General features: G+C 40.6%; 1 protein-coding gene across 15 annotated transcripts in view; it reads left to right on the top strand.

Annotated features, from left to right (window-relative positions):
• The window catches only part of CADPS (calcium dependent secretion activator), a 481,138-nt gene that overhangs the window by 218,032 nt on the left and 239,872 nt on the right, over window positions 1-23,234 (top strand). For all 15 annotated transcript variants that reach the window (XM_042929883.1, XM_042929885.1, XM_042929886.1 and 12 more), the window contains 2 exons: window positions 16,585-16,818; window positions 21,372-21,493. In XM_042929883.1, coding sequence (XP_042785817.1) covers window positions 16,585-16,818; window positions 21,372-21,493 — 356 coding nt within the window. The remainder of the gene's footprint in view (window positions 1-16,584; window positions 16,819-21,371; window positions 21,494-23,234) is intronic.

The raw sequence follows: 23,234 nt of genomic DNA, 5'->3' as shown, positions 1-23,234 counted from the left end.
CAGCAATGGCTCGTCACTTGCTCTCTATCAGTTACTACAGATGGGACTTCCTAGGTGTTCTCAGTTCCTCCTTCCACCCCATAACACCCCACACGTAGTCAGCTGCCCAGCTCATTGATTCTACCTCCAAAATGTGGGTCAGATCTCTTGACTGCTTTCCAGCACCTCGGCTAGTGCTTTGATTCAGGCCCTCATCCTCATTGCCCAGATCTCACGACAGTCTCCTCGTGGGTATCCCTGGCTCTGCTCCTGCCCTCTCCAGTCTGTCCTCCACATGGTTGCCATTCTCAACCTCACGCATGAGCATCTCACAAACAGAGCCTTGGAATCCTTCAGTAGAATCCTTCACTGCCCCCAGAACAAAATCTAATCTCTTCAGAATGATATTCCAGGCTCTTCATCGACAGACTAGATCCTTTCTTGTTAGACTCACCTCCCACAACTTTCCCATCAGAACCCCCCATTTCAGCTACAGAGACTGTCTCCCTCGGAGTGGTCCAGCAGGCCCTTTCTCGCCTCAATGACTGTGCACCCACTGGAGTGACCTTTCTTTTCTTCTCCTTTTAGCAAACCCTCTTGCTCAGCCCTTGGTGCTCAACTTAAAACCCCTTCTCTGAGAGCTTAGCTAGTTCTCCTCTCTCTCGGAGAGAGGCCTCACACCACATTTAGACCTTTATTGTAACCGTTCATTGAATGGTGACTATTTTTTTTACATTTCTGAGTCTCCTGGTAGACAGGGTTTCTCTAGAGTTGGGATTATGTCTTAATTGTTGATGTCTGTGAACCTGAAAGTTATCCACTATTATCGCTGTTGCTGTCATTTGTGTTATTAGCAACAGTAGTAATGTTAGTAGAATTCATTGAGTGCTGACTGTTTCAAGCATACTAAATGCTTTACATGTACATCTCATTTAACCCTTAAAACAGCCCCTAAGTATATTTCAGTTATCATTTTTGTTTTAGAGGTGGGGAAATCAAGACTGAGCAGGATAGGTACTGGTTAAGGCACTACCCTGGAGACTTAATTCAAGTCTGTCTAAATACGAGGGCTGGGACAAGGGTGAGCCTGGTACTCACATAAGGTACAAAATTTAAACGTGGGGGGCCACAAGTGCAGTAAGCATGGTAAGTACCATTTTAATGAGATATTTTTAAAGCATAGTTAATGCAAAAACCCATGAAAAGTAAAATATCAAAATTTTAAACAATGGTATCCTACTTGTTCCTATGGTAACCACAGGACATATGTCTCTGTGAGGGTAGGAGGCTGTGGGGATGGTTAGGAGGATGCCAATTAGTAGAGCCTGGCTTTTTCCCTTTTTGTCTATGGAAAGAAGTGTCTAGGGGCACCTGGGTGGCTCATTCAGTTAAGCATCCAACTTTGGCTCAGGTCATGATCTCACCATTCACGAGTTTGGGCCCCGCATCGGGCTCTGTGCTGACAGCTCAGAGCCTGGAGCCTGCTTCGGATTCTGTGTCTTGCTCTCTCTCTCTGCCCCTCCCACCCCCCGTACTCTGTCTCTCTCAAAAATGAAAATAAAATATTAAGAAAAATGTCTAAGGACTTGGACACATGGAAAGGACTTCTACTGGAAGAGAAACCAAAATGAGATTCCAAAAAACTCGAAAATCCCCGTTTGGGCTTAAGCAGCTTTATTGAAATATTTTGCATTTTGTTTTTGGACATCTTCAAAGTTTACAGTAGCGTCAGTCTGTCGGATAAAAATAAGAATGCAGTTATGGATTTGCCGAAAGGTAGCGTAAAAAGCTCTTATGTTGGAAAACCCTGCCTAATGAGAGAAAAAAAACATCAATAAAGCTTCAGAATTTACTTTTGTAAACTCAGTGTCCCCTCAGCAGATTATGCTGAATATAGAGGTCATTTGGTCCATTCTTAGCCTATTACATACCAAACTACTAAGTATTCATCTCATTTGAAGAAAATTACACACACACACACACACACACACACACACACTTCAAAAACAAGGCCATGGCACCTTTATTTTAGTTGTTTATTTTGAGGCTTCACGTGATAATTTAAGAACCTAGTGTAGGCTAATTTCAGTTTTTAAAAGACCATGAACAACTGTTATCTAGTGAGCCAAATTCCTCATCTATGAACAGCAGTAGGTCAAGAACTCTCTCCCCAGCCCATACTACTAGATATTCTGATCCCAAGTAGGGTATTATTGACAACTTAGAACTAGACTTTCTTAGACAATGAAATAGGCAATTAAAGTAAATCTATCTTGGTCATTATTTATAGAGAATGGAGAATAATTTCAAAGTGTATGGAGTATCCCCCAAACATTTAGGGTATTGAGGATTTCTGTGAGTGAGTCTGCCCACCGATATCTCCTGTTCTTGTAGAAATGGACTGTCTTCTTCTTCATCGTTTATTCATGCCAATGGTCTCCTTGCCACAACTAATTAGTCCTGGAAATGCATTCTTTACTCACATGGAACCAATCACAGTTCCCAGCCTGCCATGACCACATTCTGGTTGGTCCAGCAATGGATCCCTGATGCAACTAAACCAATGAACTACTTCCCTGGGGACTGTGGGCTGTGGGCCAATAGGGCTGGGTCTTCTCATGCTAGAAAGATGTCTACAGTCATGTTCAATTCTTCCATTAGGGAAAAGAAGATGAAAGAATGAAGTCAACATATGGAGAGAGACGGAGACAGGGAATATACTGAGATTCCCAGGATGTTCAAGTCCTTGGTTACACTTATTCTTGAGCCTCAGCTGTGTAACTGCTTTTCCCTTGGTTTAGTTGGGTTCCGAGAAATATAAATTCTCTTTTTGCCTAATCTAGGCTGGCTAATACGGAGGAAAATTGAACAATATCTGCCAAAAATTAAAACAAAATATCGAGATTTTAGATATTGACTAGTTCGTGAAGGGATATTCCAGCAAAGCACCCCTGCTTATCTTTTTTTTTTTTTTTAGCATACCCTGATTTTTCTATTTCTGGCATCACAGTGAATTTTAGTGAGAGTGTGCAATTCAACCCATATGGCTGAACATCAGCTCCTGTAAATATCATAACCAGAAATTCCTGGATAGGGGACAGGCAAGATGGTGGCGTAGGAAGATCCTGAGCTCACCTCCTCCCACAGACACAACAAATCTACAACTGTATGTGGAATTGTCCCCTCTGAAGAGAGCCTAGAAATTGGATGAGCAGAGCCCCCACAACAAGGGACAGCACTAACACAGGTAGAAGGGGCAGAGATACAGTCTCACTAAGGAAGAAACCACTCCCTAGGTGCGGCATGTCACTCAAATCAGAAGAATCTCAGCCATGTAGAAAGTATCACTGAGGAGCAAGAGATTTGAGCTCCACATCAGGAACCCCAACCCGTAGATGGGCCCCCAAAACACCAGGCTTTGAAAACCAACAGGGAATTCACTCAGGAAAACTATAGAACTGTAGAGAAAGCGAAACTGCTATTAAAGGGCTTACATACAGACTCACTCAACCCAGCAACCAGTACAAAACGCATGAGATTGATAAGCACGTAGACCACAGGTGAAGGAGACCCACTTGTTAATCCTGGAACATCAGACAGTGAGGCAGGAGACATCTAAGCCTCTCCCTGGGGACTGAGACACTGGCTGCAGCCAATTTTCCTATTTCGTTCTGCTGTGCTAATCCTGGTGCTGGTAGGCAGCAATTTGGAATCCTCTCTCCAGACTGCTATGTCAGGGGGTGTGCCCCACTGAGAGCCCTGTACAACCCTGTACCTCAGCAGGACTTCACAGCCAAAAGGACAATAATTCCACCCACCAACATACCTGCAGCCCTCGAGCCAGGCTTTACAGACAGCTAGGCCGACAGCCAGTACTTCAGATCAGATGCACAACAGTGGGTTGTCGCCCAGTCACAGCAGGAGAGTATAGACTTACCCCCACCCCCAGGGCACCTATCTCAAGTGACTAGGGGAGTTTGCATTGGGCTCCATATGACACATTCTGCATAAAGCCACTCTTTCAAGACTGGGAAGCATAACTGATCTAAGAGATAGAAATAAACAGAGAATTGAGCATAATGAGGAGACAGAAGAATATGTTCCAACTGAAAGAATAAGACAAAACCTCAGAAAAAGAACTAAATGAAATGGACATAAGCAATCTACCAGATAAAGAGTTCAAAGTAATGGTCATACAGATGCTCACCCAACTTAGGAGAAGAATGGATGCACATTGCCAGAACTTCAACAAAGAGATAGAAAATATAAAAAAGAATCCATCAGAGCTGAAGAATATAATGACTGAAATGAAAAATACACCAAAGGGACTTAGCAGCAGATAAGATGATGCAGAGGGATGGATCAATGACCTAGAAGATAGGGTAGTGCAAATCACCCAATCAGAACAGCAAAAAGGAAAAAGAATTTGAAAAACATTAATAATTTAAGGGACCTCCAAGGCAACATCAAGTGTACTAACATTCATATTATGGGATCTCAGAAGGAAAAGAGAGAAAGAAAGGGACATAAAACCTATCTGAAGAAACAATAGCTGAAAACTTCCCTATCCGACAAAGGAAACAGGCATCCAGGTCCAGAAATCAGAGAGAGTCCCAAAGAAGATGAACCCAAAGAGACACACATCAAGACACATTATAATCAGTGTCAACAGTTAAAGACAAAGAGAGGATCTTAAAATCATCAATAGGAAAACAACTAGTTACATACAAGGGAACCCCCATAAGACCATAGCTGATTTTTCAGCAGAAACTTTACAGACCAAAAGGGAGTGGCACAATATATTCAAAGTGCTGCAAGGAAAAAAAAATTATAATCAAGAATACTCTACCCAGTATGATTATTACTCAGAATTGAAGAAGAGGTAAGGAGTTTCCCAGGCAAGTAAAAGCTAAAGGAGTTCATCAACACCAAACCAGCCCCTTACAAGAAGTGTTAAAGAGATTTCTTTAAATGGAAAAGAAAGTTTATAAATAGAAGTAAGAAAACTATGAAAGAAAAAAACTCACTGGTAAAGGTAAACGCATAGTAAAAGTAGCGGATGAACCACCTGCATAGCGAGTATGGTGAAAAGAGAAAAGTAATAACATTGTCCAGACCTACAATTGTTAATCCAGGATACACAAAATATTAAGATATATAATATGTGAAAAACATAAATGGGGGGAGGAGGAGATGTTGTACTTTTAGAATGTGCTTGAACTTAAGCAACCATCAACTTAAAATAGAGTGCCATATACGTAGGATGTTATATATGAACTTCATGGTAACCACAAACCAAATATCTGTAGTAGACACAAAAATGAAGAGAAAGGAATGCAAGTATAACAATAAGGAAAGTCACCAAATCACAAGGGAAGAGAGCAAGAGAAGAAGACAGGAAGAGAGAAGAGCTACAAAAACAACCAGAAAACCATCAACAAAATGGCGATAAGTACATATCTATCAGTAATTACTTTAAATGTAAAAGGACTAAATGTTGTAATCAAAAGACATACGGTAGCTGAATGGATAGAAAAACAAGACCCATCTATATGCTGCCTACAAGAGACTCACTCCAGATCTAAACACAAACACAGACTGAAAATGTAAGGATGGAAAAAGCTATTTCATGCAAAAGAAAAGGAAAAGAAAGTTGGTGTAGCAATAATTATATCAGACAAAAGAGACTTTAAAACAAAGTCTCTTTGTTTTAACAAAGAGACAAAGAAGGGCATTACCTAATAATACAGGGATCAATACAAGAGAATATAACACTTATAAATAATTGTGCACCCAACATAGAGGCACCTAAATACATAAAGCAAACATTTACAGACATAAAGGGAGAAACACAGTAATACAATAATAGTAGGAGATCAACATCTCACTTATCTCAATGGAGAGATCATCCAGACAGAAAGCCAATAAGGAAACACTGACCTTAAAAAATACCTCAGATCAGATGGACTTAATAGATGAATACAAAGCATTCCACTCCAAAACCAGAATATACATTCTTCTCAAGGATACATGGAACATTTTCCAAGAGAGATGATATGTTAGGCCACAAAACACGTCTCAATGAATTTAAGATTGAAATTACATCGAGTATCTTTTCTGACCACAATGGTGTGAATCTCAAGACCAACTATAAGAAAACTAAAAAACACAAACACATAGAGGCTAAACAACATGCTACCAAACAACCTGTGGGTGAATGAAGAAATTTAAAATACCTTGAAACAAATAAAAATGGAAACACAACAGTACAAAATCTATGGACCACAGCAAAAGCAGCTCTAAGAGAGAAGTTTATACTGATACAGACCCACCTCAAGAAACAAGAAAATTTTCAAATAAACAATCCAACTGTAACACCTAAAGAAACTAGATAAAGAACAAAGTCCAGAGTTAATAGAAGGAAGGAGATAATAAAAATCAGATCAGAAACAAATGAAGTAGAAACTAAAACAAAACAATAGAAAAGATCAATGAAACTAAGAGCTAGTTCTTTGAGGAAATAAAGAAAATTGATAACCTTTAGCCAGATTCATCAAGAAAAAAGAGAGAGGGACCAAACAAAGTCAGAAATGAAAGAGGAAAAGCTCCGACTGAACCCACAGAAATAATAAGGATAATTAGAGATTACTACAGACGATTATGTACCAACAAATGGGACAACCTAGAAGAAAGGGACAAATTCTTATAAACATGCAATCTTCCCAGACTGAATCAAGAAGAAATAGAAAATCTGAATATACTGATTGTTATTTATGAAATTGAATCAGTAATCAAATGACTCCCAAAACAAAACTCCAGGACCAGATGGTTTACAGGTGAATTCTACTAAATATTTAAAGAAGAGTTAATACCTACCCTTCTCAAACTACTCCAAAAAACTGAGGAGAAAGGACTGCTTCATAACTCTTTCTGTGAGACTAGCAGTCCCCTGATACCAAAACCAAAGATACCACAAAAACAGAAAATAACAGGCCATTATGCCTGATGAACATAGATACAAAAGTCCTCAACAAAATATGAGCAACCTGAATTTAATAGTACAGTAAAAGGACCATATAGCGTGATCAAATGGGATGTATTCCAGGGATGCAAGGATGATTCGGTATCTGCAGGTCAATGAATGTGATATATCACACTGACCAAAAGAAGGGAACAACTATATTATCGTTTCAATAGATGAAGAAAAAGCATTCAATGAAATTCAATATCCATTTGTGATTCAAACACTCAAAAAATGGGTACAGAGGGAATATATCTCAATATGATAAAAGCCATATATAACAAACCTACAGCTAACATCCTATTCAGTGGTGAAAAGCTGAAAACTTTTCCCCTAAGATCACGAGCAAGATAGTGATGTCCACTCTCACCATTTGTATTCAACATAGTATTGGAAGTCTTAGTCACAGAAATCTGACAAGAAAAATAAATAAAAAACATCCAGATTGGGAAAGAAGAAGTCAAACTGCCACTATTTGCAGGTGACATAGTACTGTGTGTAGAAACCCTTAAGACTCCACCAAAAAACTTAGAAGTAATAAATGAATTCAGTAAGTTGCAGGATACAAAATTAATATGCCTAAACTCGTTGCATTTCTATACACACATAATAAACTATCCGAAAGAGAAATTAAGGAAACAATCCCATTTACAATTGCAACAGAAAGAATAGAATACCTAGGAATAAATTTAGTCAAGGAGGTGAAAAACCTGTTGCTTTGAAAACTATAAGACATTGATGAAAGATAGGCACAAATAAATGGAAAGGTATTCTTTGCTCATGGAGTGAAAGAGTTAATATTGTTTAAATGTCCATACTACCCAAAGCAGTCTACACATTCAGTGCAATACCTATCAAAACACCTGTAGTATTTTTCACAAAGCTAGAACAAATAATCCTAAAATTTGTGTGTTACCACAAAGACCTCAAATAGCTAAAGCTGTCTTGAAAAGAAGAAAACAGCTGGAGGTATCACACTCCTTGATCTCAAACTATACTAAAACGCTACAGAGGGGTGCCTGGGTGGCTCAGTCGGTTAAGCGCCGACTTCAGCTCAGGTCACGATCTCGCGGTCTGTGAGTTCGAGCCCCCCATCGGGCTCTGGGCTGATGGCTCAGAACGTGGAGGCTGCTTCCGGTTCTGTGTCTCCCTCTCTCTCTGCCCCTCCCCCGTTCATACTCTGTCTCTCTCTGTCTCAAAAATAAATAAACGTTAAAAAAAAAATTAAAAAAAAAAAACGCTACAGAAACCAAAGCAGTATGGCATGAAACCACACACAATGGATCAATGAAACAGTATAGATTGTCCAGGAATAACCCCGCACTTTTACGGTCATTTAGTCTTTAACCAAAGAGACAAGCATATACAATGGAGAAGAGACAGTCTCTTCAATAAATGGTGCTGGGAAAACTGGATAGTTAATGAATAGAATGAACCTGAGCCACTTTCTTATACCATATAGAACAGCAAATTCAAAATGGATAAAGACTTAAATGTAAGACTGGAAACCATAAAACTCCTAGAAGAAAATATAGGCAGAAGGCTCTTGGACATCAGTTTAAGCAATATTTTTTTGGATCTGACTCCTCAAGCACGGGCAACAAAAGCAAAAATAAATAAATGGGAGTACATCAAGCTAAAAAACCTTTGCATAGTAAAGGAAACCATCAATAAAACAAAAAGACAACATACTGAATGGGAGAAGATCTTTGTGAGTGATAGAATCGATAATGGGTTAATATCCAAAATATATTTTTTAAAAATTCACACAGCTCAATATCAAAAAATCAAACACCCCAACTACAAAACTGGTAGAGGGACCTGCATAGACATTTCTCCAAAGAAGACACACGGATGGCTAACAGACACATGAAAAGATTCTCAACATCACTAAGCATCAGGGAAAAACAATTCAAAATCACAATGAGGTATCACCTCTCTGTTAGAATGGCTATCACCAAAAAGACAAGAAATAAAAGTGTTGATGAGGATGTGGGGTAAAGGGTACCCTTGTGTCCTGTAGGTGGCAAATGGTCAAGCCACTATGGAAAACAGTATGGAGGCTACTCAGAACAATAAAAATGCAACTATGATGCAATCCAACAATTCCACCTCTGGGTAATTATGTACCCGAAGAAAACAAAAACACTAATTTGAAAAGATATAGGCACCTCTATGTTTACTGCAGCATTATTTACAATAGGCAAGGTAAGGAAGCAACCCAAGTGTCCACTGGTAGATGAACAGATAAAGAAGATATGGTATATGTGTGTAGTGTGCATATATTGTATATATATACATGTGTGCATATTTTGTGTGTATACATACATATATATGTATGTATACACACACATACATAATGGAATATTACTCAGCCCTAAAAAGGAATGAGATCTTTCCATTTGCGACAACATGGATGGACCTAGAAAGTATTATGCTAAGTGACAAACACCATATGATGATGTCACATATGTGTGGAATCGCAAAAACGAAAAAACAAAACAGAAACAGATTCATGGATACAGGGAACAATCTGGTGATTGCTGGGAGAGGAAAATAGGGGAAGGGAATTTAAAGGTTCAAATTTCCAGTTATAAAATAAATAAGACATGAGGGTGAATGTACAGCACATATTATAATAACATTGTAATAACCTTGTACGGTGACAGATGATAGCTAGATTTATTCAGTGATCCCTTCGTAATGTATATGAATGTTGGATCACTGTGTTGTATACCTGAAGCTAATAGAATATTGTATGTCAACTACGCTTCAATAAAAAAAATTTCACCAATACAGATCCTCATTTTTTCTATCACCCCAATCTTTGCGAAGATCCAAGATGCCTTTCAACCAGGCCTTTACCTTACCTCATCCTAGCCTCTCTCTCTCTCTCTCTCTCTGCTCATTCAGCCTTCATTAAATGCTTTGCACACTGGCTGTACATTTTCATGTGAACTCTCATTTAGATCAGTTACAATCCTGGGAGTTTCAGTGATTCTCCCCACTTCAGCACATGGAAGAGTTTAAGTGATGTGCCCAAGGTCACTTAGCTCATAAGTAGGAAGTTGAGTGCTCTAATTCCAAGTATCATGTCTGTTTGTTTTGTTTGTTTTTGGTAGTCATATGACAGGCAGGAAGCTAGTTACACCAGGACAGGACTGGTTGCCCCTCGAGTCAACTACCTTCTCTTTCCACTAAACTTTACTCTAGATTTCCTTCAGTTTATCCAGAAGGCCGAACGAAGCAATAGCGTCAGGCAGAACTGGCTCCTGGAGTTCTGTATCCTTTTGCTTTGATTTCGTTGGAATCTGGAATAGAGGTGGTAAGGACCCCGGTGTTTCTGCTGGCAGCATTGTCATTGTCACACGTGTACAAAAGGCTTATGTGTGTTCCTTCTTCCTAGAAGAGAAGGGAGGCAATACAGGGCAGTTTTCCTCCACCGCAACCCTACACTATAATCTGTCGAATCAGTCACACTAACGTCCCACAAATCACCAGAGATGGCTGCTGGAGCTGTCACTGTGAACATCAGACATGCTGCCTTAAAAGTTCCATGAGGAGATCTGAATGCATGTTTTTAAATGTGGTAGAAGAGGCTTCTTAATCCCTGTTCAAACATTTTCCCAAATCCTCTCATGGTGATATTCAAATGTCCCCAAATTTCACCTAGGAATTAAGTCTACGTTATTTAAATTGTGTCGTCAGAAGTTGACATTGGAGCTTAAACAGACAGATTGTGGCATTAGTGGTCCTGTGATATTTGCCAGTTCTTTTGGCCACATTTTGAGGTAAAATTCCAGAATTCGTGAGCTAATTATATACGATCAATAACACAGTTTTTATAGTATTCATGGCAGAGGTGTGGGAGTGAAACAGTATTGGTTTTTCAAACTATCACTTAAATGTGGAGTTGCTATTTAAACCCCTATTCTCCACAGAGCAAAATTACCATCTCATACCATGGTCCTGCTGCAAACATTGATGAGACTGTGCCCCCAGGAAGGAAACACTATCCAAATATTTCCCTCTTGGAAAAGTTCTGCTGCACGCATTGTCAAAAATCAGATAAAAATGGATTCTTCTCCTACCAGAGAATGATACTACCCCCCAGCTTACAAATTAATTGTTTGTAGCTGGCATTCACCCTGAGTCATGATGTTAGTGTCCAGACACACTACGGTTTAGTTTGATTTTTCTACCTGAAAGAATGTGTGTGGGGAGCATCTCCCTGACTCTGACCTTGGCAGGTAGCTAACCAGGCAGGAAAATCTGAGTCCAAGCAAAAATCTAAATGCCGAGGAGAGCCTCTGAAGTTCGTTAACTGAAGGGAAGTCCATCTAATTCATAAAAGCTGAGGAAGTAACGCCAAACCACTTAAAGATGGGTTTGGGGAAAGAAGCCAATCCTGGAAGCTATCATACCTATGCCCAAAGCACCTTCTAATGTGCGTCATGCTGACTTTTACAAATTATTGACCAAGACCTTCTTTCTCTCGTTTAACACGCCTTCCCTTCTTCATCACTCCCTGTACTTCACCCCATGCCCACCAACACACAGTCCACATTAACTGGTCATAGTGGAACGGTCACTGCCGTGGAGGGCTCGGCTCTTATCGGTCCTGTGCTAAACACTGAGATAAAGCAACGCAGAGAGTGTACGCAATGCTGAGAAGCCCCCTAGGGTTTGCCTTGGCTCTTTGCCATTTGGAGCCAGATAGTTCTTCTCTATGGTATGGTAGCTACAAATATAGCTAAAAATAAAAAAAAACCCAATGGAGGTTTCACACTCCATGCTACTGATTACTGAATATACTTCTATGCATCATTTTCCTCCAGAATTTGGGACTAAATGATAGCACTAGCCTCAGTTGTTGGAAGGATTAAGTGAGGTAAAGCATGCAAAGTGTTTACTTAGTGTCCGGGACACAAACAACGATTGTGAGAGCCAACTAGCATCATGATCTCTATGATAGTCACTGTCATTATGATTGGTAATGTTATTGTCAGCAGCGGTGGTGGTAGCATGGTACCTGATGGATATGGATATGGATATGTGTGTGTGCATGTATGTATATGTGTATGTATATATGTCTACATATATGTGTATATACATACATGTGGTATATATATGCTGATTATATATAGTCAAAAAGTATTGGTATTTGTTATTACCTTTTACTCTTCACAATAACTGTACGAGGCTTCTTATCCCTACTTCAAATATGGAAACTAAAATTCACAGAGAAGAAACCTGTCTAAAGTCACCCAACTAGTACGTAGTAGACCCAGGATTCAAAGTCAAGTTGATTTCACTCATGTGAACTGGCTAAGATTCCTTGGTGAACTTTGTACTCTACACATGCCTCTGTTACTTCATGTGTCACAGGGCATCTACTTGGTTTTCTTTTCTGGCATTCCCCTTCACCCCATACCATCACCTCTTGGCTGACTCTTTCATCCCAATGACATCCATACACCTGACACATCATAGGAGCCCAGGACTTGTTTGAGGGATTGTATTGAGTAAGTACAACACTGTCAGTGAGCTCTGTGTCTAGGAGGTGTCCTTCTGCCACATCCTTCCTTCTGGTCACCTATCAGTTTGCCATTTGAGCCTCTGGAGTCTAAGGATCCACTGAGTGGGGGTACCCTTGTCAGCTTTTACATATGACTCTTCATCCTCTATGGATAAAAATGAAAAGACAGAAAAGTAAATGGCTGAAGAAGCTGTTAGCACTTTCAAATGCCATTTTTCAAGATGTTTCAAAAATCACTCAGTGTGGCCGAGCACAAATAACTCTGTTAGGAATTGTCCTTGGGAGGCCATCCCCATTGAGGAGTGTTATCAGCCCAAAACAAAATTAACGGACAGCAGAAATTTTCTTTGGAAGACGTTGTCCATCCATATGCTATGTCTTTCATAAAGCGATATGAATAAACAATGCTTTTGTCAAGGCTAATTTACTTTAATGCTTGGGAAAGTAGCAATCGAAATGGACGACTACATTTTCCTTGTTTTTGGCACAACCTCAGCTTTGAAATGTGTTTGTAATGGGTCTGCTGCTGAAAACTCCCCTCAAGAACCTCAGCCTAGATTGACAGAATGCTATTTCTTCTCAAGGCTTTAGTACACAGGGCAGAAAAATGGCCTTGTTTTCCCTTGCAGACTTCAGTTTTATGAGCCTCTTTTTATGATGTCATTAGAAACTGTCCAAGTTCTGAGAGGAGTGATCATTCTTTGGATTTTTCCAATACTCTGCTGCATAAAGTTTGTTGTACTCTAACTCTGGGCCAAAGCGGTATTGTCTGTAACCACTGGATCTTCTTGCACAATGTCAAGGCTGTGGAGTTGTGAGGCCTTGAGTGAGTCCCAAAGGTGGGTGTGATAAAAGGGACTGCACTCGATGATAAGGTGTCTCAAGGCTGATGGCCAGAAAGAACCCACTTCACAGACAGGACAGTTTTTCTCTTCATCTCCGTGGCAACCACAAGGCCAGCAGCTTCCAGTAAAAACTCAGAGATACCATTTACCCAGCTTCCCAAGAATCCCACGTAGTTATAAGATTTGGGCCCCAACATGAGAAAGAAAGAGATCAGTGTAACAGACTTTAGGCTAATGATACATAACCTTTGCTGCTTGGTATCTTCTAACATGGCCTTGGGGACCACTCTTTGATCATGAGTTGACTTTCCATCTTCGCTCTCCAGAAGGGCCATGTTCAAAAGATGAGGAAATACATGTGGCCATCGACAGTTATACAGACCTTCTTAGATTCATGGTTGCTTGTATATTTTCCATGGAAGGGAGGAAAGAACAATGATCCTGTCTCAGCCAACTCAGCCTGGTGGTAAAGTGTTCTTCATCCATCAGACTCTCAGCTCACAGGTCACCTCCTCTGGAGAGCCGCTCCTGACTCTCTCAGCAAGAGTTCATTGTCTCATACACTGCTGTTACAGTATCTACCTTGATATTTCTTCAATAGATCTTTCTCCCCATTGGTTGATAAGCTTCATGGGAACAGTCCACAGCCTTTCATCATGATCCCTCCCTAACACTTACCTACTAAGGTAGGATTCTTGCCTTGAATCATTACTAGCTGTTGTTGAGCTCATCAGCCTATCATCACGTTTCAGAGGCATCCATCCTGCTGCTCCTCAGTGTGTTTAGAAAGCACCACATGGTGGGCCGAGCCCAACGGTAAAGCAGGAAGTGATTATAGTAAGAGGCTCTGGAAGGAACCAGTACTCAAAGGTTGCTGAGTGGATTTCAGACCCCCATGCTCATTTACCTGGAAAAGCAGAATCTCAATGTTCTTCCAGAACTATTTCATCATCTCTCCACCTCCACCTCATGACTGAGTTTTAGCTGTGTTGATATTTAATATGGACATTGTGACAAGCCATCCGTTCATTCACTCAACTCATAAGTATTGAATCCTTACTATGTGCCAAGATTATTTTAGAAAATAAGAATTCACCAAGGGTATCAAGATAGACATCATGGCCCAGCAGGAAAGAGAAACAAATTTCACCATTTTCCATTAATTATAATTATAGTAAATGTTACCAAGAAGTTGAGCTAGGTGTTATAAGAAAGTAGAACAAGGAGATTCGACCTAGGGAAATAAATTTTGAGGCTGAAATATAGAAGATGACAAGACGGCTGAGAATTATCTAGGGAGGCAAGGGGGTAAGGGGAATAGTTCCTCTAGGTAGGAAGAAGACTGACACAGCGCAAAGGCATCTCCAAGCTCTATACAGAGGATTTACTATGTGAATTTTAGTGAAACTTCCATGTTAGAAAGAAAGAAATACCCTTCTAGTTAAGTAGTATGTGTGCATGTGTGGTGGGAGGGAATTATTGAAAGGAAAATAAGAGAATCTCAAAGGAACCAAAAGGAGAGATACTGGGCTTTATAAGAATTAGAAAACCAATAAAAGTCAGAGCTCCTTTCTATGACTCTAAATAGCTTCTTTTCTCCTGTTCCCTTCCTTCTGCCTTCCCTCCTTTCCTTCCTCCATCTGTTAGTCTCTACCTCTATCCCTATACCTCTTTCTCTCTCTTCGTCAAGTGTCTTATTCTTTCAGCTGTTCCAATATGGCAGTCTACATGAGTAGACATGATCTTGCTATTTCAATTCCGCTAACTGCAATCTCAATATCTCTCAGTTCAATTGCTTGTGAAAGTAAATCCGGTTGACTGTTGGCCATTTAACTGAATTAGTTGGTTGATTTGGGTCAGGTGCCCATGTATGAAACATCTTTTTTTTTTTTTTTGCCACCCCTAATTGGCAAACCAATTCACATCCCATGTGATCCTGGTGGAATTCTGCCCTTAGCCGCAGGGATGGAGGAAATAATTCATGCCTAAGCAACTCAACACAACATATCACCAACCATAAAAGGTTGTTCAGGTTATGTGCATAAGTCAGACTTTGAGAATTTTGGAATCAAAGACATTATAGGGGGAGATATTCACTCTTCCTTTAGATTGCATGCTATGATGTTACGAGTTTTAACAACCTTTCTGTGACATTAAGGGGAGCCAGACTGAGTATGGAGCCACCTCCGAGGAACCCAAATTAAGATTTGCAAAAATACCAGTTGTTGTGATATTATCCGAGTCCTGACTCCAGCCTTGCTGGAAACTGGTCTACCCCAGGACATTTCCAACCAATCAATTCCCTCCATTGTTTAAGCGAGTTTCAAGTTGGATTTTTCTGTCTCTTGCAAAAAAGGACAAACCGATCTGGCTTGCCCCTCACCTGATTAGTATGGACCAAGGCTAGGGAGGGCAATTCCTGTTTCAAGTAGGAAATGATTCTTTGAGAAGGTGATTGATCCAAAGTATATTCAAGGCACCTGGACAACTTAGAGGTAATGAGGAAACAAAGAGCATGGCTAACCATGTTGCTATTACAACTGAATTCATAAGCAAGGAAGGAAAAAAAAAATAGAGGTCAGTTCTGATATGGAATTGCTTTATCTTCTTTTCTAAAGAATTTTAATCATGTTTTTCATCACTTCATTAATTTTTTCATTTTTTCTTGAAAACAGTAACAATTCTTTCTACTATTCTTTTAGAAATAGCTACAGGCTATGTTTGAAACATCTCAAATGAGCTCCTTTTGAATTATTCATGTGAGAAAATCGCTATACGTATCCAGAAATAGGGTGTCTTTCTGTCTCCAAACTTAAAAACAACGGATTGCATTTTGCTAAAAAGAAAAACGGTTTCAGCTGAAACCAGACTTTAAAAATATCACCCCATTTTTCTTTCCACAAATCAAATTTGTCGGAGAAAACTGGGGGAAAAAATTGAACTATAATAAAACATTTGACTCGTTCTTACTATATGTTTATGTATGTATTTCTTACCTGTTAGAGATTGTAAATAACTAGAAGGCAGACAGCTGTCTACTCAACTAGGCTGAACATTTTTCTAGCACAGTGTCACCATATCAGGGCAAAATTTCACCAGTGGTAGATGTCAGTACAACTCTGGGCTGTAAGATGTAAACCTTCTATGTAAATCAGGTCCCTTTTTATTCCTCTGCTCATACTTTTCTTTTCCTTTACAAGGAGCGCAAATTTCCCAAATTTGTATCCAAAGAGATGGAAAACATGTACATTGAGGAGCTGAAGTCATCTGTCAACCTGCTCATGGCCAATTTGGAGAGCATGCCGGTGTCCAAAGGCGGAGAGTTCAAACTTCAGAAACTCAAACGCAGCCACAACGCTTCCATCATCGACATGGGTGAGGAGAGTGAGAACCAGCTCTCCAAGTCAGATGTCGTGCTGTCTTTCTCCCTGGAGGTAAAAAGCCCTAAACCCTTGAAAGTTTCCTGGCACAGCCAGCAGGATGTGGGTGATCAGATGCATCACAATCAGCTTGCTTTCTTCCCTGCACCCCAGGAGCAGTTATTAAAATAACAGCTTGCTAAGCATAGGTCAGCTAATCAGCAAGTGATTCCCCATCTCCAGGAGCCCATGCTTTTCTGAAGGAAATGCAGTCTTAAGAACCATCTACTGAATTTAATCTTGCATTATTTTCCATCTTAAAGCACTGCTCAAGGATTTTGTAAAGCCCTTACGCAATTTAGAAAGTTTATAATGTTGCCATCCTGAGTTGGAGTTAGGAGAGAAGCAATCTAGCATCATTTGGTGAGTTGTAGATTTTCTTTCCTGTTGTCTCTCCTGTTGGGTACACAATAGGAGAGCCTCTTGCTGCTGGGGAGCCTTTTTAGTTTATTTCATCAGCCAAAGAAAGAACCCGTTCAGACCAGGACTGTGGCAGAAAGCTCCGCATGTCAGTACATTTCTCTGTAACTTCTGCTCACATGTTTGTTTTTCATACGTATGATAGAGGGAGTGGATCTGATCTGGCTGTGGTGGAATTGCCCAGAAAACTGATTCTCTATGCAGATTCCTGGCACCACCCAGACCAAATTTCAAGGTGGAGGCAATACAACATGGTGCAGTCACCTGGGAAAAGAGTTTGGTGGTTTTGCAAAAACTTAAACATAAAACTAGCACATGTAGAGTGCAACTCTATTCTTAGATATCTACCCAAGAGAAATGAAAACACACATCCCCATAAAATCTTGCTCCCGTTCAAAGTTTATAGCAGCACTATTTTTAATGGCCAAAAATGGAAACAACCTCAGTGCGTATCCCCTCGAAAATGGATAGACAAAATGTGGTACATCCGTACAGCGGGTTACTCCTCAGCAATCGAAAGGAACAAACTACAGATACATGCTTTGATTTAGATGAAGGTCAAAAACATTCTGCTTCCTGAAAGAAGCCAAACACAAGAGGCCACTTGCTGTTTGATTCCATTGCTACAAAATGTCTAAACAAGGCAAGTCTCCAGAAACAGAAATTAGATTAGGTTCTTGGGGCAGGGGGTAGAAATGGACAGGAGGGACATTACTGGGAGATAAAAATGTTCTAAAACTAACTGACGATGATAGTCATGCAACTTAGTAAATTTACTAAATTCACCGCATTGTACACTTGAAATGAGTTAACTATATGATATGTAAAATATGCCTCAATGGTGTCAGAAAAAAAAAAATCTCTGGGTGGAATACACCATGAAATAAGCATTTTAATGAGCCACCCAGGTGCTTCTTATGCATTCTAAAGTTTGAGAACAGTTCATAACTTATTGAAGCTCAGAACCCCACAAGGATTTTATGATGGCCCTAGATTTGGGGAGACCAAGAGAATAGATCAAATTTCTGTAGATTTAATTAGAATTTGTAAAGACTAAATTAATTTTCTAGAACATCCTTAAGGCTTCCTGTGAATTAACTGCCTGTAATTTGTTTTACTGTGCTCAGTTCAGATCAAGATAGTCCTATTACAGTGTGATCAACGTTTATTTTGCAGTTGGCAGAAGCAGTATTCAGTTAAATATAGGGCACTTGGTGTGTGAAAAAACCATCAGTGTAATTTCACAGAAACTTCCTTTTTTTCTTTCTTTTTTAATGCTGCCACCTGAGGTACTGAATGCTTTTTCTTAGGTGTCTTTGAATTTGATTACTGCCTATTAGAGGTGGCAATTTATTCCCCCACTGCCTCTTGTCTTTCTACAGAAAGTGGGGGAAAAGTGGTTTATTGATTTTCATGAAGCTTTTAAATCCGTAATTTTCTAATTCTTCATCAGTACTCGATATTATACAGGTGATTATCTGAAATCTAGCTGTGAGTGAGTCCCCAGCCACACTCCCATGTGTACATGATTCAAACAGGCTTTAACTTCTTTTTTTTTTTTTTTTTTTTTTTTTTTTTTTTTTTTTTTTTTTTATTTATTTATTTTTGGGACAGAGAGAGACAGAGCATGAACGGGGGAGGGGCAGAGAGAGAGGGAGACACAGAATCGGAAACAGGCTCCAGGCTCTGAGCCATCAGCCCAGAGCCTGACGCGGGGCTCGAACTCACGGACCGCGAGATCGTGACCTGGCTGAAGTCGGACGCTTAACCGACTGCGCCATCCAGGCGCCCCAAACAGGCTTTAACTTCTAAGCACAAGTACAGAACGAAATGCCCTCGGGTCCCCAAATACTTTTTACTTGGAACGCTAATTGTGCATATACTAAAACTGCCCGCAAGCATCATGGTGCGTCTCTTTGTGAGTGTGTGTTGGGCGATACGGTCAGGGGGACACGAAGAGGGAGATAGGGAACTGTCATCTTATCGGGGTAGACTGGGTTTGAACTTGCAGGTTGGTGGAAGACATGTTTTAGACAGTTACAGAATTGCGTGACCGCAAAGGACACTCTAGAGCAGTTAGCTGCAGCAAGAGAACTGAGGTCCAGGATCTGAGGTCCAGGATGCCTGACTGGCTTGGTCTTATACCAGGGGAGTACTCTGGTGAAAGAGAATGGGCAAATGGGGAGTGCCTCTGCCCGCTCCGCCATCATTAACTCAGCGAATCCCCCTAACAGTCTTCTGAGCCATTTGCATATGTGAAAACAAAGCCTCAGAGAGGTTAAGAAACTGGCAAATGATTACACAGCTGGTGAAGTTGCAGATTCAAGATTTCAATGGAGATCTTTTAAATCACAAAAATTGCGTTCTTTCTACTGTGCCTCCCATTTCTTTCCACCGGTATGGTTCTTACCAGTGTGAAAATTTTCTATGACCTACATCATCTTATCTGGGCCTCATACAACAGCCACAGACGGATACAGGATATACGTTATTGTCCACACGTTACAGATGAAGACACTGGGCCTCAGGAGATTTGACAGAAAAGTGGAGGGACTTCAAGGTCAAGTCATTTGCCCAGTAGCACATGAGTAATCCAGTGGTTCTCAAAGGATGGCTCCCAGATCATCAATATCAGCATCAGCATCACCAGGGAAATGAGTAGAAATAAAAAGTCTTGGGCTTCACCCAGACCTGCTTATTAGAAGCTGTGGGGATGGGGGTGCCTGGGTAGCTCAGTCAGGTGAGTGTTGGACTCTTGATTTGGGCTCAGGTCATGATCTCAGGGTTTGTGGGATCCAACCCCACGTTGGGATCCATGCTAACAGCATGGAGCCTGCTTGGGATTCTCTCTCTCTCCCTCTGCCACCACTCGTGCTGTCTTTGTCTCTCTCAAAATAAATAAATAAACTTAAAAAAAAGAAAAGAAAAGAAAAGAAAATCTGGGGGTGGAGCCCGGCAGTGTCTGGGTTTAATAAGCCTTCCAGATATTTCCGATTTACACGAAGTTTGAGAACCACAGGACTATTAATCAGCAAAACTGACTTGTACATCCTGGTTCAAAGCCAACTGTAGTAATCAAGCCCGTTAAAGAAGTGTACATGTTTTGCACAAACATACCCTTTTCCTTGTGTGATGCCATTTCCTCTTTTGGAGTACGATTGGGTGATATTTTTGTATACCTAGCTTACTATAGATCACTGATGCAGGGCATTTGTTTCAGATTTCTAAATCAGTGCATCGGCCCTATCCTCCCCTCTTATGTAAGACAGGGCGTCCCCACTGAATCAGAGAATAGCAGGTGATCGAATGGAGTGTAAGGGTGGTGGTGGGCGGTGTCAGGGATTGTAAATGATACATTTTGGTCCAGCAAAACACCAGCTTTTCTCCTCAGTCTAGAACAGAGAGTACACAGCTGCAGGCATGTTTTTGTTTTCATTCCACAATGCTGACCTGCACAGTTTGTGTATTTTATTCCTCCCTTTGGGGATTATTGTCAAAATTTCAAAATCAGATTTCTGACTTTGGTTCTGATTCAGGTTTCCATTTTCTGGGAGGAGAAATCGCCGTATCTGGCAGCTGTGGACTAAGGACTGACAAGGCAACAATGGGGTGCGCCTGGGTCCTGACTGCTCTGTGTACATGGAGCATGTGCCCTCCACTCCCTCTTGCGTCCCGGACTCTAATGCTGAACGGCCTTTGCTCTTAGCACTTGTGTTAACACTTACCTCACTGCAAAGAGAAAAGTGAATTTCTGGGCCTTTGTCTCTGCTGAGTGCTGAATTAAAAGCTAGACTATTTTGAAAGAAGATAAGAGAGACCCTGTTTCTTTGTGGAAAGGAAAAAATAATCATGCATTGAACCCAGGAAAACAGCAGCCGTTTCCCCTTACCTGTCTGGCCCCTGTGAGCATCTGAGGTAATGAAGGTTGTCTTTCCATCTGGGAGGCAGTAAGTTACACTATGAAGAATTTGCATCTTCATGCAAGACTGGTACCAGGCTGGCTGCTAGAAAACTGATAGAAGCTACCAGATACCCGTCGGGTATTTTGGTGGCTTCTTCCCATCTGTGTATTTTCTTCTGGGTGATGCTTCCCATGGCTTTGGGTACAAGCTTGGGATAACCTCTGCCATGTGTGGTTCTCCTTCCAGGTGGTGATCATGGAAGTCCAAGGCCTCAAATCTTTGGCTCCCAATCGCATTGTGTATTGCACCATGGAGGTGGAAGGAGGAGAGAAACTACAGACCGACCAGGCCGAGGCTTCTAAACCAACGTAAGTTCTGTTTCTCCACAGCTCATCTACCAGAAGGTTGCTCTCATTGCCACCATTTTGTCCAAGTTACAGGTCTGGTTTCCCCAGAAGGTTCTAGAAGGCATATACCTTGATTATTTTCCATACAGGATGACTCAATTACATTCTTATTCAGCAGCCGTAATAAGGATTCCAATTCCGGGGGCTCCTGGGTGACTCTGTCAGTTAAACGCCCAACTCTCGATCTTGGCTCAGGTCATGATCCCAGGGTTTGGGGATGGAACCCCATGCTCGCTCACTTGCTTGCTCTTTAAAAAAAAAAAATGTGTGTAAGGATCCCATTTCCTTCAGAGCTGAAAACAGAGGAAACTTAAAGAAATAATCTCCATTCTGGAGGCTTTATGTATTAATCTTAGAGAATTCAGTCACATCTTCAGTCCTTTGATACAATGTACCGGAGAGTTTCATACAAAATTTCTTTTATTAGATTTACTAAATAATATTTGGTTTATGGTATAAGCAATTTGTTCAAAAGTTTCTCTATGTGCCACAGTTATGACTATTTCAGTAAAGCAGTTATGACTATTCCAGTAAAGCAGTGTATTATATTAGATACATTAATTCATTCAGTCAGTACATATTTGCCAAATGTTCACTCTGTGGGTACAAGGTAGAGGTGCCCAGGGGAGAGGAAGGTAGTCACTGCTATAGTTCTACAGATCTTATACTTACCATTGAGTGGGAGGATCAGAAATATAATCACATTAATGTATAATTACAAATAGTTATAAATGTTGAAAAAGAAAGAGTGCTTTGACAAGTGACAGCAGAGGACTCAAATCACTTTGTGGGGAAAGAGTCAGAGTTGGGCTTCTTTAGGAGTTACAAGACATTTGGGCTAGTATTAACAAAAGTTGAGTGAAGCAGGTGGGAGTGGAAAGAACATTCCAGGCAGAGTAAGCTTGTGCAAAGGCCCTGTGGCCAGCAAAGGCCTTGTAGGAAAGCAGAACTGAAGGAAGGCCAGTGGAGATGGAGTTCAGAGAATAGGTATGCCATAAGCTGCCAGTGAGGCAGGAAGGGACCACACAATGAAGGGCTTTGCTAGACTATGGAGAGGAAAGCATGGAGATAGGTGATTAGAAATGTGTTTTAAAAAGATCACGATGGCTGCAGTGGAGGGATGCAGGAGACCAGCTAGGATTCTATGGCAATCATTCACAAGAGTGATGATGATCAATTCATTTGGGTCAGAAGACTGTCAGGCCTCAAAGATTCTTGACAGGTCACTACTATTTCCCTCCTACCCCACTGCCTCTTTCCCTTCCTTTTCTATCTCAATTATGCCAACCAGACTAATGACCTTTGTTTTGTTATTGTTGTTAATTCAAAGAAGTCATAAGAAGGATGACCCCTGATAGCAATGCCCTGCTTCTCCTCCTGCAAAGCATTATGAACTGTTTCGCAGAACATGAATAGCTTACCAGGATGTTGAAACAAAATAGTTCAAAGAAAGCACTGCATGTTTCCCAGACTAGAGAAAATCTAGGGCATTGTATGCCTTCAAGTTTTTCTTTGCATAAATAACCTCGGAAGCTGGGCAAAATTAATGAACGTAAGCAAGAGGAAATGGAAACCAATACAACTTGTCACACACGATCCTTCCTCCCTTTTTTTAAACTTAGTTTTCAACTGAAGATGAACGCAGTTTCCTTTTTACTGCCTGCCTTTGATACAAATCCCAATTTTCCCCACACCTGTCACC

Source organism: Panthera leo, chromosome A2 (genome assembly GCF_018350215.1).
Source record: "Panthera leo isolate Ple1 chromosome A2, P.leo_Ple1_pat1.1, whole genome shotgun sequence".
Taxonomy (NCBI): domain Eukaryota; kingdom Metazoa; phylum Chordata; class Mammalia; order Carnivora; family Felidae; genus Panthera; species Panthera leo.
Note: the sequence above shows the minus strand (reverse complement) of the source record. Positions and strands in the feature narration are given on the sequence as shown.